This window comes from Hylaeus anthracinus, unplaced genomic scaffold, assembly GCF_026225885.1.
Source record: "Hylaeus anthracinus isolate JK02 unplaced genomic scaffold, UHH_iyHylAnth1.0_haploid 26369, whole genome shotgun sequence".
NCBI classification, from domain to species: Eukaryota; Metazoa; Arthropoda; class Insecta; order Hymenoptera; family Colletidae; genus Hylaeus; species Hylaeus anthracinus.
In genome coordinates, this window is record NW_026534996.1 from 26,607 (window position 1) to 42,677 (window position 16,071).

The window sequence follows — 16,071 nt, forward strand, 5'->3', positions numbered from 1 at the left end:
CAGTTGCGCGACACACCAACGAAAAATATGTTTTGTGCACACACGGTATATAGAAGGTGAAATAGAAACAGAGGTCAGTTGTACGAGTAGGACAACGTCTCACGCGCACAGAAGCAAACTCCAGAGAAGAGACAAAGAATGGAGAAAGTGATGATAAGAAATAAACGAGACGCGTCCAAGCGATGGACATTCGACGACAAATATTCCACTGTCCTTCGGAATACATGAAAATTTATTTTCGAATACTGAATATAGCGTATACGTATTTTTTAAACGTTCCTTAATGGACATCCTGGTGAGCATATTTTTCTCTCAAGGAGAAGAGAAAAGTTAATTACAAAAAAATATGGTTTAGTCTCGGTGCTATTACAATTAATGCTTGCCGGTTGAAGAAGCAAAGTCAAAAAAGAAAAACGGAGAAGCTCTGTGATTGAAAGAGTTCTTAAATTAATTTCTCATCTTTTTACCGCTGGGAAATAAAAATCATGCGATAGAAATTGGAAACGGTTGGCAACGACGGATTTCCATCGCTAGACTCGTCAACGCTGTTTCAAGGGAGGAGAAAAGGGAGGAGGGCTCAAGAGAGATCAAGTTTATTCCGTTTTCTCAGAAATGAGTTAGGCGACGTTTCTTTTTTTTTTTTTTTTTAACGCTGCGTGAAAACTTATTTCAATGTTTCTTAACCTGTTTAACTTTGAAATTGGTTAAAAGATAATTCTTAACCTCTATAAACCCCAGCTGTGCATTCGATGCCACAGAGGACTTCGAATTTATTTTCCAATATAGTTACTTTCTTAGAATGCAAAATACCACATATCCACGAAGTGAATTCTTTTTAAGAGTTTTTCGTCACAATAGCGATATCTGACTTATCTTTAAAGTGACTAGATTATTAATAACGTATTTACTGCAATTTTTCGTGAAAATTTACCAAAGTGAAGTGAAATTACATCCGAAAATGTTAAATAAATATACAAAGCTTGTCCTAACATTAAAATAAGTTTGATTAATAACAATTTTTACTCGAGATTAGTTCTAGTAATTTGAAAACTTATATAGAACAAATATTAACAGATTTCACAGAGTACGGCGGTTAAGAATCATTGACACTGACCTATTCAGTCGAGAAACCCATGATACGCAATTGTAAACAAAACGTTCGTCCAATTCCGACTTGAACTTGCTCCTCCCCCTGGTTCTCTGTCCCAGTCATCGTCCCTTTCTCATTTTCTTCCTTCACCTTCGGAAGAAGTATGTAAACAGATGCACGTTCCTGTGTGAACATAGAAATTGTGCGTGTGTGTGTGGTCTCCGTCTCTATGCATGTCAACAATGCGTAAGTATATCGATATACACACGAAAAATATGTGCACACGCATTGGTAGACACAACCAGCGACCTCTGTTCAACAGTGAACGAGGATCAGAGCGAGAAAGCCTCTCACGGACCATGTATACATATGTACTCGATGCAAGCACCATCACAGGAATGTGTTGCAGTAAACGAAAGAACAAGAAGAATCGCATTTCGATCGCTCTCCTCTTGTATTCCCAGCAAAAGCGACATTTTCTGTCGCTGGTGTTACCGGTGAGAGACGATCCGATAACTTTTATGGCGCCCAGGCGAAACTCGAAAGTACAATGGAGGTTAGACTCTCGACGGGATGGACTTTAACCCTTTGCGCTCGTGGGAGCACTCAGACGCGTTTATCCCTACTGGTACAGTTTCAGAACTGAGAGTTGGCTTACATTTCGACTCACTTCTACACGTGTTTAATATTTCTTTTTTACACGTTCTACAAGATTTACATCGTCGTTTTTTCCATTTCGAGAAGAGAAATATTCTTTATTAGATGTGTTACGAACACGAAGACTGTATAAGGAGTTCCAACTGTGTAGTGTAAAAGTGTTATCGAAATCCCAAGCTTTAAGTTATGAATATTTCTACCACTCGCGGCGCTAGACTACGATATACATATATATATATATATGTCATATGTGTACGTATTATTATATATATATATACAGGGTGGTCCATATATATATATATATAATATATGATATATATACAGGGTGGTCCGCCTAAGTAAAGCCACCTAAATATCTCCTCTAATTGTGGAGGTACAAAAAATATTTTGTATGCTATTTGAATGGTTTGAAAAAACCATTCTATTACGAAAGATTTCTTTTTTCTAGGGTAATTTTTTTTGGAGTTTCGCTCGGTACAATCGAACAGCTTGCCTTAAACACTGATCACTTTTACCATAATCTGACGAACTGTTTGAAAATGATCAGATTTCTGCGGTGTCAGAAGTCATTTGTAGCGTAAACGTGTTTATTTACTCTTACAGATTCCCGAACGACGTCTTCGTCTGTAAAGTCTCGACAGGCAACAATTTTTCGTTACCATTTAATTTTTGAACTCAAAGGTCATTTCAAGGTCATGTAATGTACACATATCTGAACGTATCTTTGCATCAGCTACACGATGCGATAAAAAAAATTAAACATTTATACGCGAAAAGACATCGATAACCTTGTAAATTCCGAAAAAAATTAACCTAGAAAAAAGAAACCCTTGAATATAAATGAATCTGGAATAGAATGGTTTTTTCAAACCATTCAAACAGCATAACAAATATTTTTTGTACCCTCACAATTAGAGGAGATATTTAGGTGGACCACCCTGTATATGATAATACATACACATATGACATATATACAGGGTGTCCCAAAAATATTGTAACACATTGAAAGAGGTGGTTCGGGAGGTGATTTGAAACAACTTTTTCCTTAGCGAAAATGTTGTCCGAGGCTCCGTTGAGGAGATATTAACAGAAAACGTCGACCAATCAGAGTGCGCGTATGCCGTTGGAACGGCCGCGGTAGCGAAGGCTACGCGCTGAGCGGTCGCGCTTGTGCGCGAACAAGCGACTCGACGTGCATCGAAGGACATTGGGCGCGGCCGCTTAGCTCGTAGCCTTCGCTCCCGCGGGCGCTCCAACGGTATACGCGCGCTCTGATTGGTCGGGGTTTTTTGTTAATATCTCCTCAACGGAGCCTCGGACAACATTTTCGCTAAGGAAAAAGTTGTTTCAAATCACCTCCCGAACCACCTCTTTCAATGTGTTACAATATTTTTGGGACACCCTGTATATCGTAGTCTAGCGCCGCGAGTGGTAGAAATATTCATAACTTAAAGCTCGGGATTTTGATAACAGTTTTCTAGTAACTTTCGTATGGAGTTGGATCTCCTTATACAGTCTTCATGGTTACGAATCAAGCTTGTTTCGGGATGAATAATTCATGGCCGAAAACAGTTATAACAAAATTGGACGGGAATAAATCGAGAAAAAGCGCAACGGGTCCATTGTCATTTTCGATCGTACTTTCGAGATTTTCACGTGCATCCAGTTGTCGCTCTCGTGAGCGTGAGAAATTTAAACGTTCGCGAGAGAGGCAAGCTTCGCGAAAGAGATATTTACATAGAGTTGGGTTGGAGGAAAAATAGTAGAGAAATATTTAAGAAGAAGGAGTACACGTATTAGAAGAACACGAAGAAGATTAGAAGTACAAAACGAAGATAAAGCAACACCACGAACAAACGTTGGGCCAAAGAAAACAAAATTGTACGATTAACAATATGTGCGACAGTGTCTGTGTGTCCTTTTTTTATTTTCTTTCATTTCGTGTGGTCTGTGTGCGTGTGACTGGTTGCGTGTCCTCGTTTTTTTTTTTCGTTTTCTTTGCTGGTTTTTTTTTAATATGATACCTTGGCACTTCATGCCCTGGTGGATGACACCATAGAGAAGACTACCGCAGTGATCACAGAACGTAGGGCTGTTGTAGGTGTTTTGCTTGAAGTGATGTTTCGTCCGGGTGTCCTGCGTTATTACACCATTACACCGTGCACACACACGCAGACTCTCGGATTATGGCGCGAGGAATCGTGATTAGGATATCGTGGATGGAGGGTCCTGATCGCAAGGGACGAGTTTCCCCGATAGACGTGCGAAACGATCGATCAAAGTCGCGAATCGATCCGCTTGTAAACAAGGGCTGAAACTACTCGTCGAATAAAGTATACTCAAGAATTCAACGAGTAAAGTAATTATGTTTATGCGATTAAACGATTCCTATATTTGATTAGGTTGGCGCAAAAATATTTTTTTTTTTTTTTTTTTTTTTTTTAATAAAATGTACGTTAAGGAAAACACAAAATATTTATTATGAAATTTGTTGGACCAATCTAATATTCTAATTTCTATAGTTCATATTTCATATTTATACTGCTACTCGTTTCGATGGATACGGGACTTCATCAAATTATTAATTTTATTAATTGGTTCGCAATGCCTGTTTGTAATTACCAGAAACCTGATAATTCTAGGTTGTTTACGTAAATTAATCAAATTATCCCCTCGTGCGTGTTCGTAACTTTTTGGACAAATGGCGCGCGTTAAAGGTTGAAAGTTTGATCCGAGTTAGAGACGGATCGTGCCGGAAACAGACTCGATGACTGAAACCAAACGACCAAGTTTCGCGATTCGACGGGACGTGAAGCCACGAAACGAATCCCCGGTCCCATTAGGCTTTCAGAGGTAGCATCATCCGCTTTCAAAGTCTGCAAGTGCCAACTCGATTACTGTCCACTCCCCCTTCAGCTCGTTAGTTGCAACCGCTGCGTTGTGGGTAATTGAACGTGTCCGTCAACCGACACCCAAGCGCGCCAATTTTCGAAACCGGAGAACGGCAAAGCAGGGTGAAAAATAACACTGTAACTATGGAATGCAAAAGCTGTTTGCACCCCAACATAAACTCATTACTTTTGTTCTCCACTCTAACTGGAAATTTGATATAATCTATTTTCGACAATAGCAGTGGAACTTTTTCAGTCTGAACTCTCTAATATGAACTAGATTTACAGTGTGTGTAGAAAGTATTCGTACACTGATCAATTTCCAAAAAAACTATGTAACATTGTAATTGTTTAACTTATGTCGGAACTACTTTCAAAGATGTTTATTTTTCGACTCGAACAATCCATCTGACTCGTTCTTTTTCGGCGTCCGTACACGTATCCTCAAACACACACATTCTCACACCTATCACTCTGTACATTAGCCAATCATTCGTGCTTGTCACCTGTCTGAGTTTCTTCGGACTCACCCTGTATACTTATAAGTATATAATACTTCATTCGTGGGATTTCTTTTTGATTTTATAATTATTGCAACTCCTGTAAGCGTTAAATTAACTAAATTATTAGTTACTCGAAGTGGAATCTTCAATTCCCTCTATTAGAGCCATTTTTAATCTGTTTACGTTACAAACTCTACTCTAAATGATTCGTCATAAGAATCATACAAATACTTATTGCTTCTATACTTTTATCCACTTTTCGCATTTTTTTTTATATTAATTTCCCAAATTATATTAACTATTAAATGTTGTTTGGACTATATCTATCTTAGAGACTTCCGAGAATACGTAAAATATCCTTGATTACAAAAAAAAAGAAGTTAAGAAACTACAATTTCACAGAAAAGTTTTTTGGGAAATTGATCGATGTACGAATACATTCTACACCCACTGTATTTAAAAAGAAATGGTTAAACAAATTCTTGTTGAAATTGAGGTTATTATATTTATTATTTGTATGCTTTTGTGTCTTATCCGCCGCAAAATTGACTCGAGTTCAGCGTACAAATAGATGTTTTTCCAATGAAATTTCGCGGAATTAACCGGAATTGGAAGCGCCGTCAATGACCGAAGCTAAAACTAGTCGATTCGCGCCGTTATCGTGGAAATCGTAGCGATCAGAATGGCAGGGAACGCGGGGGTTCGTGGATACCGAGACAGAGTCATCTTCGAAGCACAGAAGCATAAGGAGATCAGCACCAAGGCCAAGGAAGATTAGGCTAGGACATTGATCGTTTTAGTCGGTATTCCCAGAGGTAAATAAAAACGAATTTCCTCCCGCGGTGATGTTGGTAGGAACGTTCGCGACTCGTCGAGTTTTCGATTGCAGACGTCGAGTGGCGCACTCGATCGGAAGAATTCGACCAATAGTTGATCGTCGCGCGAACACCACTCGTCGAGTCGAGAGCGTTGCTCCAGTTTGAACGATTTCGGCCAACGAATCGCCTCGTATTCGTCCGCATATAATTATTCCGTGGTGGAAGCGTGGTTAAACGAAGCGCAGAAAACGCTTAGGCCAATCGTGCGCGGTGCGAGAAAACGTGGAAAAATATATAGCTCTTAGCCCCGGGTGTCCTTTCCTCTGTTCGCTCCAGCCGAGGATTTTACTCGTCGTTTATCTCGTTACGCCCTTATTTCCAGGCTTTAACGACTCGTTAGCTCGTTACCTTCTCTTATTTCGTGTTTCGGGTTTCCTTGGTATTAACCTGTGTACCTGGCTGCACCGAATATCGCTTTTCCATCGTTAACGTAACGATATTTGATCGTGGAAACCGAGCGCGAAAATAAAATAGATTCGCGGCTCTGGTTGATTCGACGTCTCGTTGTTGGTTTGGAAAAGTCGTCTCGAATTTTGTTGAGAATTTTTATTTTATATCGGGAATAGTTGTAGAGTGTCAGTGTTTTTGCACATAATAGTAAACATTTTAAACTAGGAAAACAAATTTTTGTTATTTGATTTTAATAAGTTTTATCGGTGTTATCTTTGTCCCTTTCTTCACGACAAGTTGATATTGGATCATCCGAAGGCAAAAATATGGTTTTGTTGCTATCGTTCGAACTAGAATCAAACACCTCTGATCGATGAAAAACAAAATGCCGGGCAGTTGAATCTATTCGACACATTTTTTGAACTTTGGTCATTGGAAAATGTCCATTAAATATGTATACTTATAATGTGTATATATATATATATATATATATATATATATATATATATATATATGTATACTTATAATGTATATGTACATAATATATGTATATGTATATGTATACATAGAATGTATATGTATATGTACATATGTATATGTATACATAGATGTATACATACATATAATGTATATCAATGTATACTTATAATTCTAATCCTAGTTATTTTAATGAAAGAAATGATAAAGAATGAACAAAAACAATTTTATTTATTAGTTTAACATGCCTACTATGTATCGAACCACTGACATGAATTATTTGTTGTGTGAAATAAAAATTCTTAAACAAAATCTATTTGACTAGCTCCGATTTAATATTTCTGGTTCTGATGTTTACTCTTAGGTACAAAAAGGTTGCTCGTAGTTTAGCTAGTAATAAACCGACATCTAGTCGGTTGTCTCTATTCTAGACAAGCTGTTAAACAATCTAATATACAACGAGTGTTGATTTCATCTTCTGTTAACGGCGTCAATGTTCATATTTAGATCACTTGGTGATGTTACAATAGCGTCTTGCACAAATGCAAGTCTTGCGCATGAGCTAGTTACATGGACGTGTGTGTATTAATTTATATAGACGCTCGTATAATATACCGGGTGAACAACGTAACTTGATCGTCTTGATTATTTCCAATACTACTGGGCCGATTCAATTGAATTTCATTTTTAAGCTTCGTTATGTTTCCCAAAATGATTACATGCTTTCATAGCTAATTAAACTTGTAACTTTAATTCTTGTATCTGTAGATTCTCTAAAGATGACTCGAAAATAAAAAGTCGAGACGTTATAATAAATACGTTCTGTTAATATTCTTAAAATTTCTAAGATTCTCGAGATTAAACAAAATCTCCTTCGATGTTTAGGAATTCGAAATATTTCAAAATTATTTTTTAAATAATTCGATTGGCATATTGTTGGAAAGTTTTGAGAATAATCGAGGAGCGATCGGTGTAATGTACACGATATGACGGTGTACGTGTTAACCTTTTCGGTACGTGACGGCCGAATGCAAATGTTGCGCAATAATTTCGAACATATGTTTGATAGTTCAGTACTCTGAGTGAGTATAATTTGTTTTCAATCAAACAAACAAGTAGCTTAACATAGATAAGCCATTCAATTAGTTTTATCTTGAACAAATTTTAATATATTTATTTGTTCTCGAGTTTCGATAACGAACGTAGAATTCTTTGCTACTTTATCTTCACCGCTTTTAAATTAGAAATCGCCATAACGTTTTGAAGAAGTGTCCCGATTTTTCTGATGGCGAGTGTACTTGTGATTTCACCTTGTATCATTTCGAAGAACAGTTTCACAACTATTTCAAGTAATTATTTCGAATAATATCACTTCAACAGTGATGACAGGTACAAAAATAATATCGAACTAAAATAACATATTATTTGAAATAATGTTTCAAATAACGTTATTTCGTAAGCCCGGTCGACGATCGACCTGTCTTCGTTTTGTGGTTGTCGACCAAAGTCGACGATCGTACCGAAGAGGTTAATCGTGCCGATTCTAAAACCGTCGATAAATCGAAGATTCATCGAATCGATCCCGGTAACGTAAATAATATACTTGGTGGCGGGTTTGGTCGACGGAGAGTGGCCTCGATATCGATTCAGTCAGCGACCTTCCTTAACCATTTAACGCCTGTTCGCAGCAAGCTACCGATACTCTCCTCGTACGTGAATATACATATACCTTCCCAGTGCATATTTCATACGCGTGTTTAGCGCTCGCGTCGCTAATTAACGCGCATTTAGTCGACATCGCTCGCGAAGAAGGATGCTTTCTGCTGTCTCGCTCTAGGGCGACGTAACGCAATAATCACCAAGGAAACCCAACCGCTGGCAGCTGACAGTGTTGGACGAACTCTAATCGAACAAACGATTCACGATTAATGATCGACGACTGGCAATTAACACTTTAACGATCAGTAGCAGCTGGACACTTTAGGTGTAGAATTTAATTCTGTGCCTTTATCGTCAATCATTTATGACTCTAGCTTAAGTAAAAATGTTTAATCGTTATCTTGTTATTGTATTAGATGCAGACATTAATTGTACGCCTTTATATTTAATCATTTATAACTATAAATTCCAGTGTTCAAAATGGTAGATCCATGTCGAATCGGGCACTTCAAATTTTCAAATACCGATGTCAGATCGTTCAAGATCAATCCTTTGCGTAAAATGAAATTAAACAATTTCGCCATTTTGTCTCAGTCAACTGACTTTTAACCGCTTGCATCTTTTACGTCAACCTGTACAATGAATTCAATCGTCGATCATCGCGAGTGAATAATTTTAGTGTATTTAGCGTTAGTCTAGCGATCAATTAACGTCATTTACGATTAATTCCAACAATCAAATTCGAGATAAATATTCATAGCCATGTCGATAAAAATACTATACTGGATAGATCCGTCATACAATCTGCAACTACTAAATACATTTTCAATTGCATCGCAGGATCGATTAATTAGTCAAGTAAAAATAGCCAAGTAACCAACTCTGTCAGCCAGTTTTAATTTTTATCACCCAAAACCCGCTTCTAATTATTCACATACCGAACATTACACGAAAGAAGAAGGGATACGCGAGCTAATCGAGTCAAGTTCTTCCTTCCCGCGAATAAAATGGATATTAGAGAACGATGTCCTTGGCTTCGAACGAAAGAGTGAAAGGCGCGATAAAATTGCGCCGAGAAAGAAGAATAATAAACAAAAAGAATCGTGTGTAACGGTATATATATGTATATATATATATATATAGATATGTAAATATTGTACGTCGATACTCACATCCGAGTCGGCTCCTTTGTCAGCTCCAGGGCAAGTGAAGGTCACGTATTCGTGACATCGCTTGTGAACCACGAAGCTACAAACTGAAACACAAGCAAAACGTGGCCAAAGTTCTTTCGAGTGCTCGCTTTCGAGCTAAGTGGTCGTCGATCAGGTGGTCGATCTGTCTTACCTTGGCATTGGTATCCCTGTTTTCCGAAGCCCCTGAAACAAACATACACCGATTAATTCTCAGAAATAATCTGTACACGAATACTACAACTCACAACGAAAAGATGTCACGGAACATATTTTCAAACTTGTGTATTTACGACGTGAATTTAAAAAAATTTATTTATCCGTCTTATTTATCCATGTTGCAATTCGTGAGTTTGAATGAACGAAAGACGGATGTATTAGACGTAGAAATTAATTCCGTGCCTTTGCGTTCGATCATTTATAATTTATTTATTATCCTTAAATTAAGAAACGATTGAATGTATAGGCACAGAATTAATTCCTATACCTAATACTACACAGATCGACAATTTGATAGATAAAGTTTCGACAATGATTGCAATGGAAACATAAAAATTAGCTTCCCTTTTCAAAGTCAAATTTCTCGATGCCAAAATGCTTAAGTACGGCTAATTAAAAAGTAAATAAATTATAATTACTCAAATTAACGACAGATGGCTACCCTAAGTTAACAAGATTGAACTTTTATAACGAGAACATTCTAGTTAGTCGCAAGTTTTTGTGACTATAATATTTTTACTTTGTAAAAGTATAGAGCACGCTATGTTTCCATCGAGAACTGTAGTCACTTTTCAGACTATTTGCTGACACAAGGGGATTTGTTCCCGCGAAAACTTTCTCACTGAGTATCGCGGCAAGGGATCTTGTAGCTCAACAAGTTAAATAAGATCCCTAGACGCACTTCGACGTAGGTCCTTGTCGTCCTTCTAGTTTTACTTGTTTGAAACAGTATCAGACGACATCCGCCCCCTCCTTCCTAGATTAAACTGTCTAAGCGATAGCCTAATCGCCTCGTTTCATCTCTGCCACTCAATCTCCTCTCTCAAGCTGTTTCTTGAGGGGTTTTGGTCAATTTATTCAATTATACGGTGCAGAACGAAAGTGTTGGTATAGAATCATTTTAAATAAACATTTAATTTTGTGAACAGTTAAATGATATTTTCTATAGCAATGTATAAGTTCACTAAATACTAAATATATTATATATGAAACATACTAAATGTATCTATTAGGTTGTCCGAAAAGTTTCTTTCGTCAGTTGCACCCAATTATTTTCTGTGGCAGTGTTTATATAAGTAGACAATCTAATTTCTTAGACATTGATGCTGTAACAGCAATGGAGCGAAATGAACTGCACACAATTTTGTAATTTAACATAAAGCATAAAATAATGTGTGTGAATTAACACTTTATTTACCGGGAGCCTATTTATAGGCTTTTTAATTGTAGTATTTGTTGTCTACGAACAATGTTCAGTTTTTGGAAACAGTCTTGGCTTTCGATGTACCCAGTAACAATATGGAGGAATTATTGTCAGTTATTTCTACATATGCTACTGTAGAAAATTCTTTTTTTAATTAATGTCTGTTTCTAAATAGCCCGGTAGATAAAGTGTTAATTATTAATAAAACGAAAGAAACTTTTATACTAATATATTATATTTCTTAATAATATCAATGATACAGATATAGATTCTGTCCTCAACGAAGAAAGTAAAAATAAACAATTTCCAAAGATTGACGATATTTCAATATTAAAGTATGCTTCTTCGAGCTTATGCGTACGCTATCACATTTACTTTGATTATTACAACCACAGGAGCAGTAACGGTACCTTTGCGTATCACTTGCAACGCCCTGTCTGGCTTAGGCGGGGCAATTCTACTGAAACGCTTACGTTCAAAGTAATTGCACGGAACGCGAGCCCAGTTAAACGTCGAAAATTTCCGTTTAAATCTTTACTGATAATTCTCCATTATTTCTAGGTCGTTCAGTCGTAAATTATTAAATGTAGAGGCACAGAATTAACTTCTAGTAATTACCAAGTACACTTGTAATCTGTTAGAAGAACATATGACGAATGGTGAACAATGAATAAGCAACATTTTTTTTTATCTCAGGTTATATATTTATATTCATTATAATGAAGCTTAGGTTGACACAGAATGTTGCTATTCTAACAAAAGAAAATGACGAATGAATATTTCTGCTTAAACTAGGATCATAAATGCACAGAATTCATTTCTACATCTGGTACACATAGCGAACGATGGTGTTACGCAAAATGACGATAAAATGTATTTATTGTTCTAATTCAGAAGTTATTATCGTTTCACAATTTGAACGAGGTAAAGCGATCTGTAATTTTCGTCTGTTGGAAGATTCCCAAACGTTACATTTCCGGGAACACGTCGGTTATTTCCGAGAGTGTTTCGGTATTACGTTATTTCATGCACGGAATTATCAACTTTACAGTTGATTTCGCGAAACGAGACAACGCGATTTCGGAAATGCACAATCATTGTGAAACGAGATGAGATGTTATTTGAAGCTGCACTTCAAACAAGTCCAGCAACATACAGTTGACGGATGATAATTCTGCAGTCTCGAACAAGCTATTACTCAATTACCTTTTCATTCATTTCATTTTCGAGTCGTCCTGATAACCTACGAATGCTAAAATTTACCAGAATAACACACAAATTAAGTAATTGAAAATGAATATATATATATATATATATATATATATATATATATATATATATATATGAAATATATAAAATATACATAGAGTGAGTTTTAAAAATACGTGAAATGTATATCACATTTCTTAATAGTATCAATGATATAAACAACGAGTACTATAATAACTTCCGATGGATTTTGTCTCCAATAAAGAAGGAACAAAGTGTAAAGTTTTTCTGTAATTGATGGTGACTGCTGAGTAAGGACTTTTAGCTACTCGACAGAATAGCCGTTTGTATACTTTTCTAACATGTACGTATACAATCTATTTTGGGACGGGTAGTTTAATCGAATAAAAGCAGGTTGGACGTGCAGGAATGAATCGAAAATGTGGATAAAAATTGTTTCGTTCGAGGCTTCGTTTTCGAAAGAATTGGTTTTATAAATTTATCTGGTGCGCGTAGAGTTCGATGTAACTTCACTAACGTGTCTTCCCATTACTCACTGTTTCTACTTTGTTACGGTATTATCCATTCGAACTGGTTTTAGTTAGGAAGCAAACATTTCTAAACAACATGTTAGCCACATGGGTGAAGAGATTTCATATGTCATAACAATTCCATAAATCCTATAACGCTGGAAACCTATACATTCGTCAATTACCTTTTGTGTACCTCGTATATATTTTTTTCCTTCATGAATGATATAGTATAGTCACTGTTTAATAAACTTCTAAATAAAAATATACGTTTCTTCAATGGGAATAAATTTCGCTATTGGAGAATTTCTGTTCCGTCCTCGGCGCACTTAAACGGCTTTTATCGTCGTGTTCCATTCGCTTGTCCCGAGCGTGGCGAAGTCAGTATCGTTTCTCGTTTCCTTGAAATTATCGAGACCCGTGGCGCGCGAGAAACGTACATTGTCGTCGCGTTTAGACGTTTATTGGAATACGGTGTTGTCGGTGGCCGGGCGTATCCAACGACATAAACGTCGTGCCAATGTGTCGCGTTTCATGGGGACGGGCGTCAACGTTGTAAAACGTAGAAAGGATCGTGTCTCCGCTGCGCTTGGCACTCAAACGACCACGAGTGAAAAATTGGATAACCCTGTCGTGTAACGTAACGCTCTCACTTAATTTAAGGAGGTCACGTATCTCCAGCTGGCAGGGAAATAACCGATTTTTAGTAGTTTTTTAAGCGACGATATTGTAATAAATGAAGGGGGAGGTGGCTAAGCCTACCAAGGATGGTCCGAAAAAAGCTGTGAATTTTATTCGATATTTTTGAATTTTTTTTGGGACAAACGGAAAATTGTCTGCTAATAGAATGTAGGACATTCGAAAGAACGTTTCTTAGTACGTGTGTCGCAATGTTTGTATTTAAAAATATCTTGAATTCTATGATTAAATAAACATGGTATTATCAAACTTTAAATGAATTTAACTTCTAAACTAAACGCGATAGAGAATTACAGTTTGCAGCATTCTGATAAATTATATTAAATAAAAAAAACACACGGAAATCGTAATCGTGTTTAAATGAAATATGTTACGGTTACGCTGCTTCGGAAATAAATTGTTCAAGAAACAAAAGTTACTCGTGGATCGATAGCGATATTACAATTAATTTAGAGGGGGGGGTGGGGGCGGTGGGGAAGCTTATAAATAAATGACCGACAAAAATACATTTTTCAACGAATAAAATATGTGTATAGAAAGATAATTAGCAAGTTAATTTACAAAGGCACGGTCTCGGTTCGAATGAAATTCCAATTGAGTCGGACGCCCGCGCCAAAAGCATCGGTGTCGGTGGATTCTCCACGGTGGCTTGATCAAAAGTGCATTTTCAACGTCAGCCTTTGTTTACGAGCGCTAACGAGCGACGCTTCTGTGCCGGACCCTCGATTAAGTCGGCTTCAACGGTCAAATCAATATTTCAAGGTTCCGTCCATCCAGTGCTCTGGGCTTGATCGTTTCGTCTAAATTGCGGCCAGCGATTGACGCTTTTCCGACAGGCTTGCGAACTTTTCAGCCGTCGATGAATTTAGAAGCCACGCTGAAAATATCCTACCCATAACGTCGGTCAACGGTCGATCGGAAGGGAACTTTGAGCCGAGCCGTTGCTTCGATAGCGACGACCGATCGATCTCGAATTAAATACGTGTAAGGACTGCCAGGGATGTTAGACCCTGAATGACTTTATAGGAAGTCGGTTATTTGCTGTAGCGATCATTGTAGTTCTGAGTTGCGAAGTACATTTATAGAAAATAGAAGTATGATAAAATCGACGAGAATATGCACAAATGCAAGAATACATAACATACCAATGATGATATACATATTATATCGTTTAGAACATAGGTTCCCAACCTTTCTTGCCCCACCGACCCCTTTTTTCAAACAGTGATTCGACGGCGCCTCTTTTAGGTGAAATATACTATATTACTACGTTATACATATATCGAAAAACAAAGACAGGTTTTTATTAAAATTACTTTATCGAAAGATAATAACGTGTTGATGTATTGTTTATAATTTGATAAACAAATATATATTGTTAACAAAATTAATATAATATTATTAGTGAGAAGGCTGAGCTTGTTGGTGTAACGACAATAATTTTTCGATATTTGGTGTCAGATTTGTCATCAGCAATCTTATAATCGCCGCGTTCCACTATTGACAATCTGTTTCTTTTCTTTGTTGCTAAATTATTAACTACACTGAATCCTCTTTCGACTAAATATGACGATGGGAATGCAATGAAAATGAATGCGTCCTCAGCGCCTCCCAAATTTCTCTTCGACCAAAAGCGCCCCCTTAGATCTCTTCAACGCCCACCGGTGAGCGGTACCGATCCCGTTGGGAACCTCCGGTTTAGAAGATGACGCATACTTTCATTTGGGTTTAAATTCGTATTCTGTATCTGTGAAAACATGAATTTGCATACAAATCCGTAGTTTCTGCATAACACATAACGCATTAGATGCATAAATCATAAAATCGTTTTGTACGAATGTCGTGTCTTTCATCAAACTAAAACAAAATGAATGCGTGACACTGCCAAGAACACGAACCTCGCCAACAATGTATCTCTAAACATCGTATATACATGTATGGCACGCAGCATCTTGTCGTTATCTTACAGAGTAGACTTCTTTCTGAGCGAAGGAGTGGACTACTGCTTCAAGAGATGGAAATGTTGCAGTGTTAAGATACTTAGTCACAAAGCGCTTTACTTATCTTATGTTTCAATACTTAAGTGCTCCAATGCTAAAGCCTTCTACAATACTAAAACATTTTATTTCTAAAACGATTCGGAATGCTTCAAACCTAAGATGCTCCAAGGTCAAGATGCTTTAAATGTTAAAAACCTTCGACACCGCATTGCACCAACCTCAAGCACTTCTACATTGAAGCATTTCAAAGGGGAGTTTCTCACAGCCAGAGGTACTTCCATTCTGAAATGCTTCAATGTTAAAAGGCTTCAACACTGCAATGCTCCGACATTAAAACACTACAACTCTGAAACGTTTCAAAAGGGAATTTTTCAATGACACAGTAACTCCCATTTCGAAATACTCCAATGCCAAAATGCTTTATTACCAAAATGTCTCAACACTCCGATGCTCCAACACCAAACCATTTCGACCT

General features: G+C 37.2%; 1 protein-coding gene across 3 annotated transcripts in view; it reads right to left on the minus strand.

Annotated features, from left to right (window-relative positions):
• The window catches only part of LOC128893197 (protein kinase C, brain isozyme-like), a 33,181-nt gene extending 23,265 nt beyond the window's left edge, over positions 1-9,916 (minus strand). The window contains exons 1-3 of one of the 3 annotated variants that reach the window (XM_054154020.1): positions 9,890-9,916; positions 9,718-9,800; positions 3,772-3,883 (exon numbers count right to left, since the gene is read on the minus strand). In XM_054154020.1, coding sequence (XP_054009995.1) covers positions 3,772-3,784 — 13 coding nt within the window. In that variant the 5' untranslated portion in view covers positions 3,785-3,883; positions 9,718-9,800; positions 9,890-9,916. Of the gene's footprint in view, positions 1-3,771; positions 5,303-9,717; positions 9,801-9,889 lie in introns of those variants that run through there. The other 2 variants (XM_054154018.1, XM_054154019.1) reach the window with 2 other exon arrangements.
• Between the last annotated feature and the right edge of the window lie 6,155 nt (positions 9,917-16,071).